The sequence below is a fragment of the Arvicanthis niloticus genome, chromosome 24 (genome assembly GCF_011762505.2).
Source record: "Arvicanthis niloticus isolate mArvNil1 chromosome 24, mArvNil1.pat.X, whole genome shotgun sequence".
In the NCBI taxonomy this organism is placed as follows: domain Eukaryota; kingdom Metazoa; phylum Chordata; class Mammalia; order Rodentia; family Muridae; genus Arvicanthis; species Arvicanthis niloticus.
This window is the reverse complement of record NC_133432.1, coordinates 39,858,436-39,878,910: the sequence shown is the minus strand read 5'-3', so window position 1 is coordinate 39,878,910 and position 20,475 is coordinate 39,858,436. Positions and strand designations below refer to the sequence as shown.

Genomic DNA, 20,475 nt, shown 5'->3' with positions numbered 1-20,475 from the left:
TTTAATGTGAATGATTTCTGAAAAGAATTGTGAGAATATGAATATGGTTGCATTGTAAATGTTATAATGTGCTTTTGTTTTGAATTTTAACAGGATTTGGAGAAATGTTAGGGGATTCATCTAGCAAAAGAAATAGCTTCAAAGACTGCCTTAGAAAGCCAATACCAAATGTTCTAGAAGATGGGGAGACAGCTGTAGATACTTCCGAAGACGATAGTTTCTCATTATGTTTTCCTAAGCGTAGAATCAGAAGTCTACAGAAAATGAGAATGGGCAAGACCAGGAAGAAAATTTTCAGTGAAACAAAAACTGATGAATCACATGAAGAAGCTAGAAGACAAGCTGATGATAATAACTCATTTACACTTGAAATTGAACCAAGAGATAGTGATCCCTTAGATCCAGGTGTAACAAACCAGAAGCCCTTTTATAGCCAGAGTGAAGAAATCTGCAATGAAGCTGTACAGTGTTCAGACAGTAGATGGTCTCAGCCAAACCTATCTGCTCTAAATGGAACCCAAACAGGAAAAATATCCTTACTTCATATTTCTTCTCATAACCAAAATATTTCAGAGGAAGACTTCACAGATATTAAAAAAGAAGGTACTGGCTCTGTTACTTCAGAAAATTCTTTTCCTCATATTTCTAGTCTTCCAGAACCAGAAAAGATGTTCAGTGAGGAAACTTTGGTAGATAAAGAACATGAAGGACAGCATCTTGAATCACACAAAGACTCCATTGCAGGGAAGCAAATGGTGTCTGGAGCAAGTCAAACAGCCTGTCTGTCTCAGATTATCAAGAAGTCTATATTCAAGTTGACCGAGCCACTTGAAGAGACTTTGGGTACTGTTTTCTCAGATAGTATGACTAGCTCAGCCTTTACAGAGGAACATGAAGTCTCTACCAGTAGATTGGGAATACATACTGCATGCTCACAGAGGGAGGATTCTTTATATCCTAGCTCAGTTGACACTGGAAGCTGGCCAACTGCTCTCACTGACACTTGTGCAACTGTGAAAAATGCAGGTTTAATATCCACTCTAAAAAATAAAAGAAGAAAGTTTATTTACTCTGTAAGCGATGATGCGTCTCATCAAGGAAAAAAACTACAGACATACAGACAGTCGGAGCTTACTAACCGTTCAGCCCAGTTTGAAGCAAGTGCTTTTGAAGTACCATTCACCTTTACAAGTGTGAATTCAGGTATTTTTCTTTTTTTTCTTCTAATGCATATAGTCTTATGGATGAAAATAAATATTTGAATATACCTTAAAAAAAATTTTTTTTAAAGAAACACCTGCTGTCTTTCTGTAGTTTCTCAGATCTCTTTTTTTGTTTGGTTTGGTTTTGGTTTTGTGAGAGCCCTGTATAGCCCTGGCTATCTTGGAACTCAGGCTGGTCTGGAACTCAGATATCCACCTGCCTCTGCTTCCCCAGTGCTTGGATTAAATGTGTGGGCCACCTCTGCCTGGTTCTAAGAATCATTTAATCTCAGATGGTACCTGTATAGATTGGATTTGGCATTTAGAATTATGTCACTCAAATTTATTGGGGCAATTTGCGCCATATATTGTTGACTCTTTGTTTTTTGTTTTTGTTGCATTTATTGTGTATATGTGTGTGGGTATATGCATGGTACATGGTGTGTGTGTGTGTGTGTGTGTGTGTGTGGAGGTCAGTGGATTACTTGTCTGAGTCAGTTTTTCTTTTTCACCAGGTGGGTCTTCAGATCCTCAGGCTTAATGGCAAATGCATTTACACCCTAAGCCACCAAGCCATCGTCCCCCCTTTTTATTTTATGCTGGTTTTGAACTTGACCTTGAGTGATCATCCTGCTTTAGTCTCCCAAGTAGTTGGGACCACAGACATGCACCACTGTGTCTTGCTCTGTGGCTCCTAAGACAGCTCTCTATCCAAACACATTAGGAACTTGACTGCTTAGCTCTTGCTTTAGAGTGTTTATTATGTAAAAATTAGATAGCTAAAAATGGTGTTTACTTGGGAAGCTGAAGTAGGAGGATTATTTGAGCCTAGTAATTCAAGGCCAGCCTGGGGAACATAAGGAAGACTTGTTGCTTCTACTGCATTTCTCATCTCCATCATGTGAAATCAGTTTTGTCTCCCTGTGAGAAATTGTAAATGGCATGGTGAATAGGTAGGTGGTAGTGGTACTAGAGTACTGAAGAGTTGTTTCAACTCCAGGAACCCTAGGGTTTATAGATACTTATGCCACACCCAGCATTTTATGGGGATGCTGGGGACCTGGATTCAGGTCTGCATGACAAGTACTTCACTGACTGAGCTATCTCCTTAGCCTCTTCATGTAGAAATTTAGTAACTTCAAAATTGCAGCCATTCAGGAATCTGTTTTAAGTATGTCAGTCACCCTTTGCTCTTCTTGTACTTATTTTAAACACTTTAACTTGGGGATGCAATTAATCGTACTCTAACTTGTCCCATCACTCTGTATTCTTATGCTTAGGTATACCAGATTCTTCTGTCAAAAAAAGCTATGTACTGAATGATTCTGAAGAGCCATCTTTGTCCTTGACCAACTCTTTTGGGACTGCTGCAAGTAAAGAAATTAGTTATATTCATGTATTGACATCTCAGGATCTTAATGACAAAGAAGCAATAGTCAGTGAAGAAAATCCACAGCCATATACAGCCCTAGAAGCTGACTTTCTGTCATGCTTGCCAGAAAGACCATGTGAAAATGATCAAAAAAGTTCAAAAGTTTCCGACAGGAAAGAAGTCTTAATCTCAGCATGTCTTCCTGCAGGAGAACATGCAACAGCAGTGCAGCTTAGCAGCATTAGCGTTGAATCACAGGAAAACCTTCTCGGTGGCCACAACAGAACAAGTACTCTTAAATTAACTCCCAGCTCAAAGCCACCTCTGTCAAAGGCAGTTGTGGTTTCTAGAGGGAAAATGTGTAGAATGCCAGAGAAACTGCAATGTGAGAGTTATAAAGATAATATTGAATTAAGCAATGAAATGTGTGTCTTAAGTGAAAATTCTAAAACCCTTGAGCTTTTGCCACCTGGAGGATGTATAATAGAAGTGTCCTCTTCAGTGAAGTCACAGTTCAATCAAGATGCAAAAATAGCAGTCATACAGAAGGACCAGAAAGACTCATCTTTTATTTCAGAAGTAACAGTCAATATCAATTCTGAAGAACTTTCCCCAGACAATGAGAATAATTTTGCTTTTCAAGTAACCAATGAAAGCCATAAGCCTGCTTTTGGAAGTGCTGTGGAACTCCAGGAAGAAGACCACAGCCATGTAAAAAGGCCTAGTCTCAAGAACTCTCCCATGGCAGTAGATGGAGCATTAGATGATGAGCATGCAGCCCAAGTATTGATAACAAAGGACTCAGATTCATCAGCTGTGGTCCATGATTGTACAGAGAAGAACAGCAGCATTAAAGAGCAGCATCAAAAAGGAACCCCAGACAAAGATTTCAAGTTGAATTCCTCCTTGGATATGAAATCAAATGGGAACAATGATTATTCAGACAAATGGTCAGGGTTTTTGGATCCAATCTTGAACCATAATTTTGAAGGTAGCTTCAGAACAGCTTCCAATAAAGAAATAAAACTTTCAGAGCATAATGTCAAGAAAAGCAAAATGTTCTTCAAAGATATTGAAGAACAGTATCCTACTAGTTTAGCTTGTATTGATGTTGTTAATACCCCTCCATTAACAAACCAGAAGAGACTAAGTGAACCTCATACATTTGACTTGAAATCATTTACTACTGTATCTACACAGTCTCATAGTCAGTTATCTGTTTCTCAAGATACTCACACAACACCTCAGATGTTATCTTCAAAGCAAGATTTTCATTCAAATCATTATTTAACGCCCAGCCAAAAAGCAGAAATTACAGAACTGTCTACTATCTTGGAAGAATCAGGAAGTCAGTTTGAATTCACACAGTTCAGAAAGCCAAGCCACATCGCACAGAATAATACATCTGAAGTGCCTGGAAACCAGATAGTTGTAAATACCGCTTCTGAGGAGTGGAAAGATGTTGATCTTCATCTCCCAGTGGATCCCTCTGTAGGTCAGACAGATCACAGCAAGCAATTTGAAGGTTTGGCTGGAGTTAAACAAAGCTTTCCTCACCTGTTTGAAGACACTTATAACAAAAATACATCTTGTTTTTTACCAAATATAAATGAAAAAGAGTTTGGAGGATTTTGTTCTGCTCTTGGCACAAAACTTAGTGTGTCTAATGAGGCTCTGAGAAAAGCTATGAAACTGTTCAGTGATATTGATAATATTAGTGAGGAGCCTTCTGCAAAAGTAGGATCAAGAGGATTTTCTTCAAGAGCACATCATGATTCTGTTGCTTCAGTGTTTAAGATAAAGAAACAAAACACTGATAAAAGTTTTAATGAGAAATCTAGTAAGTGCCAAGTAACATTACAAAATAATACTGAAATGACTACCTGCATTTTTGTTGACAAAAATCCTGAAAATTATGTAATGAATACAAAACATGAAGATAACAACTATACTGGCTCTCAAAGAAATACGTATAAATTAGAAAACTCTGGTGGTAGTAAATCCAGTACAAGTGGCACAGTTTATATTCATAAAGGTGACAGTGATTTACTTTGTGCTGCTGATCAAGGCAATAAGTATCCTGAGTCAAGTACCCAATATGTGAGGGAGGAAAACACACAAATTAAGGAAAGTGTATCAGATTTAACATGTTTGGAAGTCATGAAAACTGAGGAAACATGTCCTATGAAATCTTCAGATAAAGAACAATTACCTTCAGATAAGATGGAACAAAACATAAAAGAGTTTAATATATCCTTTCAGACTGCAATCGGGAAAAATATCAGAGTCTCCAAAGAGTCATTAAATAAAAGTGTGGATATTTTTAATCAGGAAACAGAAGAATTGACCGTCATTTCAGATTCTTTGAATTCTAAAATTTTTTGTGGCATAAATAAGGACAAAATGCATATTTCATGTCACAAGAAAGAAACGAGTATTAAAAAGGTTTTTGAAGAACATTTCCCAATTAGAACTGTCAGTCAATTACCAGCTCTTCAGCAGTATCCTGAATATGAAATAGAAAATATCAAAGAACCTACTCTGTTGAGTTTTCATACAGCTAGTGGGAAAAAAGTCAAAATTATGCAGGAATCTTTGGACAAAGTGAAAAACCTTTTTGATGAAACACAATATGTTAGGAAAACCACCAGTTTTAGTCATCAAGGAACAAAACCCCTAAAGAACAGAGAGAACTATAAAGAAGGACTTACATTAGCATATGAGAAAATTGAAGTATCTGCCTCGAAATGTGAAGAAATGCAGAACTTTGTCTCTAAGGAGACTGAAATGCTACCCCAGCAAGATGATCATATGTATAGGCAAACTGAAAATCTCACAACATCAAATGGTACCTCTTCCAAAGTACATGAAAACATAGAAAATAAAATAGAAAAGAATCCTAGAATTTGCTGTATTTGTCAGTCCTCTTACCCAGGCTCTGAAGATTTTGCTTTGGCATGTTATATGGGGGACAGTAGAAGAACTTGTTTCAGAGAGTCTTCTCTATCCAAAGGCAGAAAATGGCATAGAGAACAGGGTGATAAGCTTGGAACAAGAAATACTATTGAAATCGAATGTGTAAAAGAACACACTGAAGATCTTGCAGGAAATGCCTCATATGAACGTAGTTTAGTCATTATCAGAACTGAAATTGATACAAATCATGTCTCTGAAAACCAAGCTTCAACCCTCTTTAGTGACCCTAGTGTGTGTCACAGCTATCTATCCCATTCTAGTTTTTGTCATCATGATGACATGCATAATGATTTAGGATGTTTCTTAAAAAATAAAATTGATTCTGATGTTCAGCCAGACATGAAGAATGCTGAAAACAATGCCATTTCCCCCAAAGTATCTGCTACAAAAGAAGTAAATATACACTCACAAACTGTAAATGAAGATTGTGTTCAGAAACTAGAGACTAATGCTTCACCACATGCAAATAAGAATGTAGCCATTGACTCAGCTATGCTGGATTCAAGGAATTATAAAGTAGGCTCACCTGTATTCATTACTGCTCATTCACAAGAAACTGTAAGAACAAAAGAGATATTCACAAATAACTGCAATAAAGTAATCGAGCAAAACAGAGAGAGTAAACCAGACACTTGCCAGACAAGGTATCACAAAGCATTGGATGATTCAGAGGATTTTATATGTCCTAGCTCTTCAGGTGATGTTGACATAAACTCACGTAAAGCTATTTTTTATCCTCAGAATGAACAAATTTTACAGAATAGCCAAAGTGTGTCTGGACTGAAGAAAGCTGCAACACCACCTGTTAGTTTGGAAACTTGGGATACATGTAAATCTATAAAAGAACCTCCCCAGGCAGTCCATCCTTCACGCACTTATGGGATTTTTAGCACAGCAAGTGGAAAAGCTGTACAAGTATCAGATGCTTCATTAGAAAAGGCAAGGCAAGTGTTTTCTGAGATGGGTGGTGATGCTAAACAGTTGTCTTCCATGGTATCATTGGAAGGTTATGAAAAATCACATCAGTCTGTGAAAAGAGAAAACTCGGTGATGCATAACACCCAGGGTGTATCGTCACTTCCAAAAACCCTCCCAGGTAATATCAATTCATCTCTATTTTCTGGATTTAGCACCGCAGGTGGAAAACTGGTCACAGTGTCAGAAAGTGCCTTACAGAAAGTTAAAGGAATGTTAGAGGAATTTGATTTGATCAGAACTGAACATACTCTCCAACATTCACCTGCACCCGAAGACATATCAAAAATACTTCCTCAACCTTGTGTTGAAATCAGAACCCCAGAATACCCTGTAAACTCCAAATTGCAGAAAACCTATGATGATAAATCCAGCTTACCAAGTAACTATAAAGAAAGTGGTTCTTCAGGCAATACTCGATCTATTGAAGTTTCTCCCCAGCTCTCTCAGATGGGAAGAAAGCAAGACACACAGTTGGTATTAGGAACAAAAGTGTCCCATAATAAGGCTAATCTTTTGGAAAAAGAACAAACCTTACCCCAAAACACAAAAGTAGAAACTGATGAAATGAAAACATTTTCTGATGTTCCTGTGAAAACAAATGTAAGAGAATATTACTCCAAAGAGCCAGAGAACTATTTTGAAACAGAAGCAGTGGAGATTGCCAAAGCTTTTATGGAAGATGATGAGCTGACAGATTCTGAACAGATTCATGCCAAATGCTCACTGTTTACTTGCCCCCAAAGTGAGACTTTGTTAAATTCGAGAACTAGAAAAAGAGGAGGAGTGGCTGTTGACACAGTTGGTAAGGATTTACTTTTGCTTTGTTCTGCTGGTTTCTCAAGTGTTTTATCCTCAATAGTCTCGTAGGCTACAGTGTTAAGTAACATTACCCGCCCCCGTGGAGTTTGGAGGACAGTGATTTAGAACTTGGTATCTGTAATTCTGTACCAACAAGCCATATTTTAAGGATCATTAGTGTACTTTTAGTTGGGGTTAAATTATGCTAAGAAGTTTTATTTTCAACAAAGCTAGTGAAATGTTAATCTTTCCCATGTGTGTAAAGAAGTTCCAGTGCTGGCAGTTAGAAGCTGGTTTCTAGTATAGAAACCATGGCTTAATTAGTACTGTGTATGACTTACTTATTGCACTCTTCATGTGTTACCCCACTTCTCTGAACTTGTTCCCATATCCATAAAGTGTAGTTAATGCTTCTCACAAATAAATTGTAGATAAAATGTTTAGTACTACCAGGCATGGTATTTGATAGCTGTAATACGAGCATTCAAGAACCCAAAGCAGGAGGATTGTTAAGTTCAAGGCAGCCTGGGTTAAATATCATAATCCTGTCTCAAAAATATCCATCAATTAATTGATTAAATGTTTAAAATCATAAAATTTAAAATAAGTTAACTCAACAGTGAACCTGACACATTACTCACCTAGGCAGAGAACTTAGTGTTTGCTTTCTTTCACAAATATTCTAAACACAGTTTAATAATAAATAATGTCCTCTTTTTTTCAGAATTCTTTATATATATGGATGATTTTCCTGCGTGTATGTCTTTGTACTATGTACATGCCTGGTGTCTGACAAAAAAAAGGGTATTGGATCCCCTAGAACAGGTGTTATAAAGAGTAGCAAGCTACCATGTGGGTTCTGGGAACATTTACTCTGGGAGAATGTTAGTGCTCTTAACCACTGAGCCATCATCTCTCTGGCCTCGTGCACTGTTCTCACTACAATTGGACTATATTCTAATTTCTCATTTAAATGTCAAATGATTTAGTGAAACTATTAGGTTAATCCACAGTGAGCATGTTTTGGTAGTGTCTCAGGCTAGAAAGAATCTTTAAATATTGAATCAGTTGACATTGGCAATCATGATCAATTTCAAAACTAACATTCCAACTCTCATGTGGATGATTTAAAAGACGTTGGCTCCCTTTACAAGCTTGTAAACTTGTAAATATCAATATCAGAATAATTATATATCTTCTTGTCTAGTCCCACCATATTGAAGAGTGAGGCCTGGAAGTTAGTTTATTATAAGCCATCCTGCCAGAAACAGGTTTACTTCATCAAATATTATACAGGTCACATTCTGTACAAGCAAATTTAACTTTATAATACTTTATCTGTGGGGTTTTGTTTTGTTTCATTGTTTACTATGTATAAGTCAATACTTTAGTTATAAAAGGAGAAATCTAGCCTTTTAAAAGGTAAAACTGATATAACTACAAATATGTATGGAACTTTCTTTTTAGGACAACCCCCAATCAAAAGAAGCTTAATAAATGAATTTGACAGGATAATAGAAAGTAAAGGAAAATCCTTCACGCCTTCAAAAAGCACTCCAGATGGTAAATTCGTTTTTATTCATATTTTTTTCCCCGAACAAGTGCTCTGCATGTTATTCTTATGCTTTCCTCTCATGGTTCTTTTTTGTGTACAGAATGGTTTAATTGTTAAACTTTTGGTGTATTTGGTATATGGATGGTTCATCCATAATGCCTACTAGGGCACTGATAAAGCAGTAGTTGTAGAGTATAAGATGCTTATGAAATAGTGACTTAAGACTTAGTGAAAGTGGTAAATGATCTACACCAATTCATCAAAGTCACATGATCACTGCTACCAAATGAGCTGTGCGTTTCTCAGTCATGATTTGACTCCATCCTTCAACATACTACATATGCCATGACTCTTAGTCTGTTACAGTCTTTTGACTTTTATTTTATTTTTTAACATTTGTTTGTTTGTCTGTCTGTTTTTCAAGACAAGGTGTCTCTGTGTAGCCCTTGCTTCATGGAACTTGTTTTGTAGACCAGGCTGGCCTCGAACTCACAGAGATCCACCTGCCTCTGCCACCTGGGTACTGGAATTAAAGGTGTGTGCCACTACTACCCAACTTAACTTACTTTTTTTTTTTTAATTTTTTTTTAATTTATTTATTTTTATTATGTATACAGCTTTCTGCATGTATGCCTGCAGGCCCAAAGAGAGCACCAGATCTCATTACAGATAGTTGTGAGCCACCATGTGGTTGCTGGAAATTGAACTCAGGACCTCTGGAAGAGCAGACAGTGCTCTTAACCTCTGAGTCATATCTCCAGCCCTCCTCCACCCCACTCCGGCTTAACTTTTTGTATTTAAAATAAAGCCAAAAAACCTATTTAGTATCATGTGTATAACTGCAGTGCCAGAGGAGGCCAGAGCCATCAGGTCCCTGGAGGTTGAGTTACCTTCAGCTGTGTGCTGGGAATTCAGCTCAGTTCCTGTGCAAGAGCAGTCACTTCCTATGAGCCATCTCCGAAGCTCCAAGTTGACACACTTCATTACCACCTTTAACCACCTTTGTCACTAATAGACTTTTTAGTCTAAAAAGTCTTAAATATTAGAAAATATTCAGACCAGACACAAACTTCTCTAAATTTGAATTTTCACTTAAAAGCTAAATTTTACCTCAGGCAAAAATATTGTTACTATTGTCGTTGTAAATAATTGTCCTTGTAAATATAATCTTATTTCATTTATTTAAGAAAACCTCAGGCTGCTAAAGTGGTTTCAGCTGGTAAAATCACCTGCTACCACCTAGACTGATGATGTGAGTTCAATCCCAGTGCACTACATTTTAGGACAGCACTGACATCTGGAAGTTGTCCTCTTACCTTCCCCTGCATACACCGCCCCCCGCCCCCACATGTGCATACATGAGTGCACACTCATGTACACATACATACACAATAATAAGTAAAATTAATTCTAATAAAAAGACAAAAACTACTGAATACCCAAATCTAAGTAACTAGTATTGCTTATTTTCTCCAGTACCCATGGTAATCTTGGGGCAAAAGAATAGATACTGTGTGTCAGTCTATCTGAGAAAATAAATTGTCTCAAGATACATGTGACTTCTATAGGCAGATGTAGAAGCTGTTCAGATGTTCTGTTGTACAGTGAACAGGTATACATAGTAGTGCTGACGGTGGGGCCTTATAAGATCATCGTGGGCACTTAGACCACCTTAGAATCACCTTCCTATAGAATATAGTTGGTTCAAATATAGAGGCATAAGGATTCTGGGTCTGGGGAGTTAGCTTAGTGATTAAGAGCACTTCCTATTCTTGGAAAGGATCCAGGTTTAAATTCCCAGCATCCACGTGGAGGCTCCCCACCTCCTCAGGTACCAGACATGGTTCACAGACATACATGCAGGCAAAACACTCATGCACACAAAATAAAAATACATTTAAAAAAGAATTTTTTGCAATTCTTATTCGTATAAATCCTTAAAGAAGTATCATTGTGCTGTGTTTTCCTGTCAGAATAATTCTGCATGTGCAGAATTGATAGATTTTGTTTATTTGTTTCCAGTTTTAGGATTTTTGTATTATTTTATCTGTATTTTGCCTGCATGTATGTATGTGTACCGTGTATGTGCCTGCTGTGTGGCAGCCAGAAGAAGACATTGGATTCCCTTATAGCTGGAGACAGTTGTGAGCCACCATGTAGGTGCTGGGAATTGAACCCTGATCCTCTGCAAGAGCAGCTAGTGCTGAGCCATCTCTCCATCCTCCAGTTTTCTTATTCTTTAATTTTACATTGGAGTAAACAAACCATTTGTATAACTCATTCATAAATGCTATAGAAAGCTATACTTGGAGAAGTCTTAAATCCACCCCAGTCATACTCCAGGCTAATCTCCAGTTTCCCTACCTCCTACTCCGTGTTTGCAGTTTATCTTTAGAAACATTCTGTAATATCTGTCTGCAGTTTCAGACCTTGTTTACTTTTTTTTTTTAACAGTTTCTATAGAAGCTGTCAAAAATTTGCCAGTGCCAACTATATTTCAAGTCATCATGGCAGGGTATTGGGAAAAGTTTTCAATTAAGTATAATTGCACCTCAGATAAACCTTACTGGCTGTAACACTGCCAATGTGCAAAGTTAGGAAATGCCGCTTCATGAGTGTGTAAATGTCTTTCTTACTCATTTGCATGGTTGTATAGTACTTGATCATTTGTCTGTATCCTAGTTTATTCAGTTAATGCCTAATTAGTGGACAGATTGCAGGTCTAATAGCCATAAATTACATATTGAGAATGACTATTATCTGAAGCTTTGCTTCTAAACCTTCATAAAACCAAACTTTAGAGATGATATTTACACTGGCTAGGAGCTAACTGTGATATTACTAACACCAGGACTAAATTTAAAACTGATTTCTTTGAGCTTTGAAATGTTGGTTATTTTGTTTATAGTTATAATTAGTTTGCAAGTTCCGTATACTCAATAATTATTTATTAAATATTCATAATGTATTTTGAAAACTTTAGTGTCCTAACAAAATTTTGTGAACACTTACAATAATGTGTAATAAACAGAAATGGCAACTAAAACCTCTTACTTTTCACTAATACTGTAGCATGGGATTTTTTTAGGCACAATAAAAGATAGAAGATTGTTCACACACCACATGTCTCTAGAGCCGGTTACCTGTGGACCCTTCTGGTAAGATTTTTATCTTACTAACATAGGAAAAGGGTGATTTTTTTTTTAAGTTAATAACTCTAACTCATTTAGAATGAATTAGAAATGTGTGCTAGAAAATGTATAACTATCTGGAAGAAAGAAAAGCAAGACAGATGGGATTGGAGTGGAAGGGTGAGGCTCAGAGAAGACTGAGTTACTAGCATGCAAGTCCACTGCAGGTTCAGGAGAGTGGTCCAGAGCAAGAGGGGCCACACTGAGAGCGCACTGAGAAGGAGCTCCTGTAGGAGGAAGGCTGTGACATCAACGGCTGGGAATTAGTGTAAGGAGTAACGACAGCCTTGGATGCTGTGTTATCATTCTATGGTGTAAACACAAGAGCAAAGTAGTCACCAGATCTCTGTCTTTCAACAGCCACGCGCGCACACATGTGCATACATACACACACACAAAGTACGTACATGTGTTTGTTGCCAAACAAACATACTTAAGTACTCTCTTTCCAATGCAGCTCAAGTAAAGAAAGACAAGAAACCCAGAGCCCACATTTTACCTCGCCTGCTCAAGGGCTTCGATCTAAAGGGCATCCTTCAAGACACTTAGCTTTGGAAAAGTTTCCAGTTTCGGTCTTACCGGCTACAAGAACTGAAAGGACCAGACATTCAGGCAAACCCACCAAAGTCTTTGTCCCGCCTTTCAAGATGAAATCACAGTTTCACGGAGATGAACATTTTAATAGCAGGAACATTATTTTGGAGGGAAAGACCCAAAAGAGCACAGATGGAGACAGTGAAGACAGGAACAACAGCGACATTCGTCAGTTTAACAAAGGTGACTACCCTTGGGGGGCCACTAGAATTTTCACAGGGTGTGAGAAGTCCTTAGGTATTATGTACCATTTGTTTGACATAGTTTTTGTCTTTTTGTAATGATTTTTAAAATCTTGATTTCTGTGTGTGTACAGGTGCATGAGCTGCCGCACACATGGAGGACAACTTTGGGGAGTTGGTTTTCTCTTTCCATCCTGCATGCTGGGATTTGAACTCAGGTCATCAGGCTGTGCACAAAGCACTTTTACCTGCTGAGCTATCTGCTGGTTCTAGTTTTCACCTTTTGATTAGAGCAGTGGTTCCCAACCTTCCTAATGCTGTGACCCTTTAATACAGTTCCTCATGTTGTGGGGACCCCAGTATTTTCAATGCTACTTCAAAACTGTAATTTGGCTACTGTTATGAATTGTAAATGTTTATGTTTTCCGATGATCTCAGGTGACCCCTTTGAAAGGGTCCTTCAAGTTTCAAAGGGGTCACAATCCACAGGTTAAGAACCACAGACTAGGGCTGGAGAGATGGCTCAGTGGTTAAGAGCACTGACTGCTCTGCCAGAGGTCCTGAGTTCAATTTCCAGCAAGTACATGGTGGCACACAACCATCTGTAATGTGATTCCATGCACTCTTCTAGTGTCTGAAGACACCTGCAGTGTACTCATATAAATAAAAAAATAAGTCTTTAAAAAAAAAAAAAAAAAGAACCACTAGACTAGATTACTATACTATTAATGTTATCCTCAGTATTTTCTCCCTTTTGTGGTGATGAGTAATTTCAGAACTTTTTTTTAAAGATCTATTTATGTATTGTATGTACATAAATGCTCTTTCTTTGTGCACACCAGAAGAGGGCATTGGATCCCATTACAGATGGTTGTGAGGCACCATGTGGGTGCTGGGAATGAAATTCAAGACCTCTGGAAGAGTAGCCAGTGTTCTTAACCTCTGAGCCATCTCTCCAGCTCCAGACCTTTTTTTTAACCTTTCCGATTTTCTGAAGCAGAAAATTAGATTCAAATTGTTTTAATGATTTCTTTCAAAGATAACTACTTAGTGACTTTTTTTCTGATTTTGTTTTTGTTTTCTTAAACAAAAGCCAGGAGTTGGGGTTGTTTCCGTGGATAAAGTGCTTGTTGCACAAAGTCTTGAGTTCAGTCAGCTCTCCAGCACCCATGTAAAATTGAAGTGTGTAGTACACACATGTAACTCTCATGCTAAAGAGGCTGAAACGGGAAGATTCCTAAAGCTTTCTGCCCTACCAGCCTGCTCAGATCAGTGAGATCTGGATTCAGTCAGAGGCCTTGTCTCAAAGTGGAGAGTGTTGGATTAAAATACTCCATTTAATCTCTGGCCTTCACATACATGTGTGTGCACACACATATACAGGTACACACCAGACAAACATGATGGTGGTGCAAGGCCAGGTATGATGTGCTCAGGCTGCGATGCCACCACTCAAGAGTCTGAGTCAGGAGCATTGTGAGTTCTAGGCTAGTTTGGGCTACATAGCAAGACCCTGTTTCAAAAAAAAAAAAAAAAATACAAAAGCCAGAACAGCGTCCTGTGGGGACTGTATAAACCCAGTTCCCACATGAAGATGCTGGAACAGAAAAAAGTGTTAGTTCAGTGTTAGCTTAGGCTTGAGTGAGACAAGAAGGCTGTGACTGGAGTTATCTTATCATGTTACTTTTCTTCCAAAACTGAGCTGAAAATTACATGTACTTCTATTCAGTATTCAACCTGAAGACTTAAAAGGGATTCAGCTCCCTGTTCTCTGCATGTTGAATCAGAACAAATCAATACGCGTCTTTCATAAAAACAGGTTGTGCTTTTGGGGGGAGGTTGGGAGGGTAGAGACAGGGTTTCAAATTCCTGGCTGTCCTGGAACTTGCTCTGTGGACCAGGCTGCCCTCAAACTCAGAAATCCACCTGCCTCTGCCCCCTGAGTGCTGCGACTAAATGTGCTGTACCACCCAGCAGTAAATAAATTATCTTTATTCTTGTTCCTTTGAGACAGGTTCTCTCTCTGTAGATCAGGCTGGCCTGAAACTTACAGAGATCCTCCTGCCTCTGCGCCCCCCCAGTATGGGGCTAAAGGTGTATGCCATCAGCACTGTTTATTTCACTTTTGTAAACTATTTTTTAACAGATTTAATGGCAAGCCTTCAGAATGCCAGAGACCTACAGGATATAAGAATTAAAAACAAAGAAAGGCATCATCTCTGTCCACAGCCAGGCAGTCTGTATCTTACAAAATCATCCACCCTGCCCCGGATCTCTCTGCAGGCCGCAGTAGGAAACAGCGTCCCTTCTGCGTGTTCTCCTAAGCAGGTACACTGTGATCCTAAGTAAACCTCATGCTGTTAGCTAGAGTCTGCAAGTTGTCTTGTTTAGAGAATGAACAGATTACTGCTGACCAAAGGAAATGGGATCCTGCTTCTTCATCAGTCTAGAGGGACAGCCATCCTCCTCTGCCAGGCTTGTCCACCAAAGTGATCTGTGCTGCAAAACTGCTGCTTGTGCTCCAGATCTCGCTATCTTGATGGCACAAGTGCTGTGAGCTGGGCACGAGGGGGATCTAATCAGCCTTGATTTAAGGTGTGAGTGACCGCTTTCTGGAGGTTCTGATGTCTGATTCTAGTGAAAACTTTACTGTTTGGTAGAATGGTTCTGAGCAGAAGATTGGAAGTGACAGCAGAGACACTAACAGTATGTGCTGAACTTTTGTGTGCACTGGACACTCCTCTCAGAGCTAGCTTCACATGCTTCAGTGGCCGATGGCTTCAGCCTCACAGCCTTCTGTGAGAAGTACATTATCAGGCAAGAGGACTAATGTACAGAGACGGTTAAGTAACAGCCGAGAGATAGCAGCCCAGAGTCACCTAATTTGAGCAGAAGAGTCATGTTCCAACACATGGGTCTGACCCCAGAACCACTGCTTGAAGGGAAAGACACTTGGTTGGTCATGCTTGGGTGAGAGAGGAAACACCTGATAGAGCCTGCACTTTCACTTCTGGGCTCTAAAAGGAAATTATTAGCACCTATTATTTGTACAACATAATAGGCCAAAATCATGGAGCACTTCGTGAATTTGGATGTCTGCCTGGTGCAGGGGCCATGCTAGTCTGTGTTTCATTCAGTTTAATACACATACTGCTGTAGAAGTGCAGCCTTCCCCTGGGGAAGGCGGACATTGTTCATCTGCTTGTTCCCAGAGTGCCCTCTTGTGGCAGATTTAACGACAGGAAGATACAAGAGGAAAGGAAAAGTGTAACCAACTCGAGTACATGAGCAGTTTATAAACACGCTTTTAGAACAGAGGGGATTTGTGTTGTTTTGTGTGTGCATGTCTGTGCGGGTGTGCATGCATGTTTCATACCCCGTGCTTTTCACATGCTAAGCACCACTTTGTCACTGAGTTATACACCTGGGCCAGTTAATTATTTTATAGTGACTATTTTAATACTTAAGTGAGCAGTTCTGGATCAGTTCAGTTTTGTTTATATTCTAGGTCTGTATTTGACTTTTATTTATTACTGCATTTTTCTATCGTTTTGTACAGCTCTATATGTATGGCGTTTCTAAAGAGTGTGTAAACATTAACAGCAGAAACGCTGAGTATTTTCAGTTTGACATTCAGGATCATTTTGCTAAAGAAGATCTGTGTGCTGGCGGAGGCTTTCAGTTGGCAGATGGTGGACGGCTGATCCCCTCCAGTGACGGCAAGGCTGGCAAAGAAGAGTTTTACAGGTGCTGTGTGAGAAAGAGGTTTCTATAAACTTATGTATTTTTCCGCCTCTTTCTTTTCTTTCCTTATGGCTCTTAAGCTAAAAAGTTGCTAGTCTTTTTGTTTTGTTTTTTTAAATCTGGAATCTTATTAAAGTATATTTTGGTTCACATTCTTTTGAAATCTTGAAAATTGTGATTTATTTTGAGACTTAATGAAGTGTATTTTTAGTTTTCTTTAAATTGGTTATATTTCTGTACATTATGGGAGAAAGTTCAAATTAAATTTGCCTCATGGTATTCCCCCATTTTGTATCATTTGCTCTTTCACTATATACTTAATAAAATTTAAAATTGTAAGCACTAAAATCTAAACAGTAATAGATAAATGGTAGTAATATAATCAGAAAATCTCAGTACTTAGACATCGACAACTTAGACGTCATAGATTACTTACTGCTGTATACTCATACAAGCTTACTGCATGATTTTGCACAAGAGCATAGTGATGGTTGTGGAATCTGATATTACTCTGTGTTTTCACTGTACTATATATTTCTTTGCTCAGGGCTCTGTGTGACACTCCAGGTGTGGATCCAAAGCTGATTTCTCGGATCTGGGTCGCTAACCACTACAGGTGGATCATATGGAAACTGGCAGCTATGGAATTTGCTTTTCCTAAGGCATTTGCTAATAGGTGCTTGAACCCAGAAAGAGTGCTGCTTCAACTAAAATACAGGCAAGTGGGAAGGCTGGCAGGAAGTGACTGTCATTCAGTCTGCAGTTTCCTGTGTAGCTCCTGTCTTTACATCAACGGTGGTGTACAAACAGGTTCTGAGAGACAGCCTCCACTAACGGCAAACCAGTGTTCACATGCCTGTGTCCCTCTTCCCCCACCCCCTCTTTAATCCTTTAACGTGTGAATTACTAATTCAATCTAGTATTTAAAGATTGTTAAACATTTTTGCCTTTTGCATTTTTATTTTAACAATAGAAACAGTATATTTCTACCTAAATTCTTCTTTTTCAATAATTTACTTTTTTATTCACTTTACTTGCCAATTACAGCCCCTGCCCCTTCTGTCAGTCCAGCTCTTACAAGTCCCAACCCCCAGTATCCCCTCCCCTTTTCCTCAGAAGGGGAAGCCTCCCTTGGGTACCACCCAATCCTGAGACATCTAGTCCCAGCAGGACTAAGCACATCTTCTCCCACTGAGGCCCAGCCAGGCAGTCCAGTTTGGGGAAGGGGATCCAGTGGCAGGTAACAGAGGCAGAGACAGCCCCTACACCAATTGTTAGGGTTCCACATGACGACCAAGCTGCGCATCTACAAATGTGCAAACGTCCAGCCCCCGCATGCTCTTTGGTGGTTCAGTCTCTGTTCTAGCTAAAATCTTAAAAATTATCTTTTCAGTATTTCTTTGATGAACTTTTTTGTTTTTTGAGACAATTTCTTTGTGTAGCCCTAGCTATCTTAGAATTGACTCTATATACCAGACTGGCCTTGAAGTCAGAGATCCCCTTGCCTCTGTCTCCTAAGTGCTGGGACTAAAGGCATGTGTTACCATTCCTGGCTTAATGAACTAATTTTTAAAAATATTTACTTATTTGTGAGTGTACGTGTGTGGATATGCACTCTTGTGTGCCAGAAGAGGGTATCTTGTGTCTTCCACTAGCACACTCTGCCTAGTTCTTCAAGGCAGGGTCTCTCTCTCTCTCTCTCTCTCTCTCTCTCTCTCTCTCTCTCTCTTCCTCTGAACTTAGAGCTCCCACTTTCTTGGCTAGTATAGAAGCCAATCCCCAGCCATCTGTCTCCGGTGACCTCAGAGCTGGTTCTGCACTCAGCTTGTTGTGTGTGTGCTGGGATCTAAACTCTGCCCTCATAGTAGTGCCACAAGCTCTTTTGACTATCATATTGTGTCTAACCTGATGAACTAACTTTATTATTTCTCAAGTATTCACAGTGAGACCCCAGGGGTACAGTTCCTAGAATCAGCATCTTCATTTCGTTTTCAGATATGATGTGGAAATTGACAACAGCAGCAGATCAGCTCTAAAGAAGATACTGGAAAGGGACGATACAGCTGCAAAACCACTCGTCCTCTGTGTTTCTGACATCATCTCACCAAGCACAAATGTATCTGAAACTTCAGGCGGTAAAACTAGTGGTGAGGATGCCAACAAAGCAGACACGATCGAACTCACAGATGGATGGTATGCTGTCAAGGCCCAGCTAGACCCTCCACTCCTGGCTCTTGTGAAGAGTGGAAGACTGACTGTGGGTCAGAAGATCATTACACAGGGAGCAGAGCTGGTGGGCTCTCCTGATGCCTGTGCACCTCTGGAAGCCCCAGACTCCCTTAGGCTAAAGGTAAGCTAAATTATTGTACACTCTGGACAAGGACCAGCCCATGACTCCATTATATTCTAGAGAGGTAATTTACTTAAAATGTCGTATTAGATCATAAAGGATAGAATTTCTTGCCAATGTACTAGTAATGTAAGAAGCAAATTTTTCTAACAGTTTCTGGTGGTTAGGGGAGGAGGCAAGGCTATTTCTTGAGCTAAATGTACTCAGTCTGTACCAGAATTGAGTTAGGTATCTGTACCTCTGTCTTGTCCTCCCAGCACTGGAATTAGAAGTTCATACCGTCATTCTGGCATTTTCCCAGTGGTTCTGCCGATAGGACTCAGAGCCTCATGTGTACAGGGCAAGACCTTTACCAGTTAAGCCATCTCCCACCCCTCACCTATTTTTCTATTTGAAATATTTAAATGACATTAATCCTTTGTAGCAGAAATGTGTGTGTATGTGTGTGCATGCGCATACATACTGCTAGAGGATTAGACCTTGCACACGCTGGGCAAGTGAACTGCACTAGATTACATCCCAAGCCCTACAGTAGAAATATTCTTGAGAAATACATTATATTGAAGTAGTTTCCCTTTTGTACAGTTTTTGCTTACTCACTTTTTTTTGGCTTTATCAATCATCTTTATGAGATTTTTTAAAAAGAGCTTTATTTTATGAATATGAGTGTTTTTCCATCCTCTGCACTATATGCCGGCAGTTCCCTCAGAGGCCAGGAGAGGGAACTGGATCCCCTGGGACCAGAGTTGTGAGTGTCCATGTGGTTGTGTGGTTGTGTGGTTGTGTGGTTGCTAGGAATTGAACCTAGATCCTCTGCAAGAGCAGCCAGTGCTCTTAACTGCTGAGCTCTCTCATTAGCACCCTTTACATACTCACACACACACATATACATACACACATATACATACACAAACACACACATACATACACACATATACATATACATACACACACAAACATACACACATACATACACATATATACATACACACACATACATACATATACATACACACATACACACATATACACATACACACGCACACGAATAATCTTAAAACATTCCAAAAGATTGAAAGAAAGTCGTAGCATAGAATTCAGTTTGTATTTAACTTTTTGTTTCCTTGAGACAGGGTTTTTCTGTATAGCTCTGGCTATCCTGGAACTCATCCTGTAGACCAGGCTGGCCTCAAACTCAGAGATCCACCTGCCTCTGCCTCTCAGTGCTGAGATTGCATGTGTACGCCACCACTGGCCGACCTGTGTTTAACTTTTAAGTTGACTTCCTCTTTCATTTGTGCAGATTTCTGCAAACAGCACTCGGCCTGCTCGCTGGCACAGCAAGCTGGGTTTTTTTCATAACCCAAGGCCCTTCCCTCTGCCCTTATCCTCGCTGTTCAGTAACGGAGGAAATGTTGGCTGTGTGGACATTGTTGTTCAGAGAGTGTACCCTTTACAGGTATGGTGCCTTTTGAAACTTACCATGTAATCTCTTTCTTTGGAGAGAATCTGAATGTTCCTTGCTGTTTTTAA

The 20,475-nt window shown here is 39.3% G+C and overlaps 1 protein-coding gene and 2 non-coding genes across 3 annotated transcripts in view; 1 reads left to right on the top strand and 2 right to left on the bottom strand.

Moving 5' to 3' along the window:
• The window catches only part of Brca2 (BRCA2 DNA repair associated), a 39,737-nt gene that overhangs the window by 5,949 nt on the left and 13,313 nt on the right, over positions 1–20,475 (top strand). Inside the window, exons 9-18 of the mRNA XM_076922245.1 lie at positions 94–1,203; positions 2,483–7,330; positions 8,794–8,889; positions 11,970–12,039; positions 12,530–12,849; positions 14,995–15,176; positions 16,408–16,595; positions 17,140–17,310; positions 18,588–18,942; positions 20,246–20,401. Of these exons, the coding sequence (XP_076778360.1) occupies positions 94–1,203; positions 2,483–7,330; positions 8,794–8,889; positions 11,970–12,039; positions 12,530–12,849; positions 14,995–15,176; positions 16,408–16,595; positions 17,140–17,310; positions 18,588–18,942; positions 20,246–20,401 (7,496 nt within the window). The remainder of the gene's footprint in view (positions 1–93; positions 1,204–2,482; positions 7,331–8,793; positions 8,890–11,969; positions 12,040–12,529; positions 12,850–14,994; positions 15,177–16,407; positions 16,596–17,139; positions 17,311–18,587; positions 18,943–20,245; positions 20,402–20,475) is intronic.
• LOC143438271 (U4 spliceosomal RNA) lies at positions 11,336–11,477 on the bottom strand. Its single transcript, XR_013107216.1, has one exon. It is a non-coding gene; the product is annotated as a U4 spliceosomal RNA (small nuclear RNA).
• Positions 15,913–16,016, bottom strand: LOC143438282 (U6 spliceosomal RNA). The gene has a single exon (XR_013107225.1). It is a non-coding gene; the product is annotated as a U6 spliceosomal RNA (small nuclear RNA).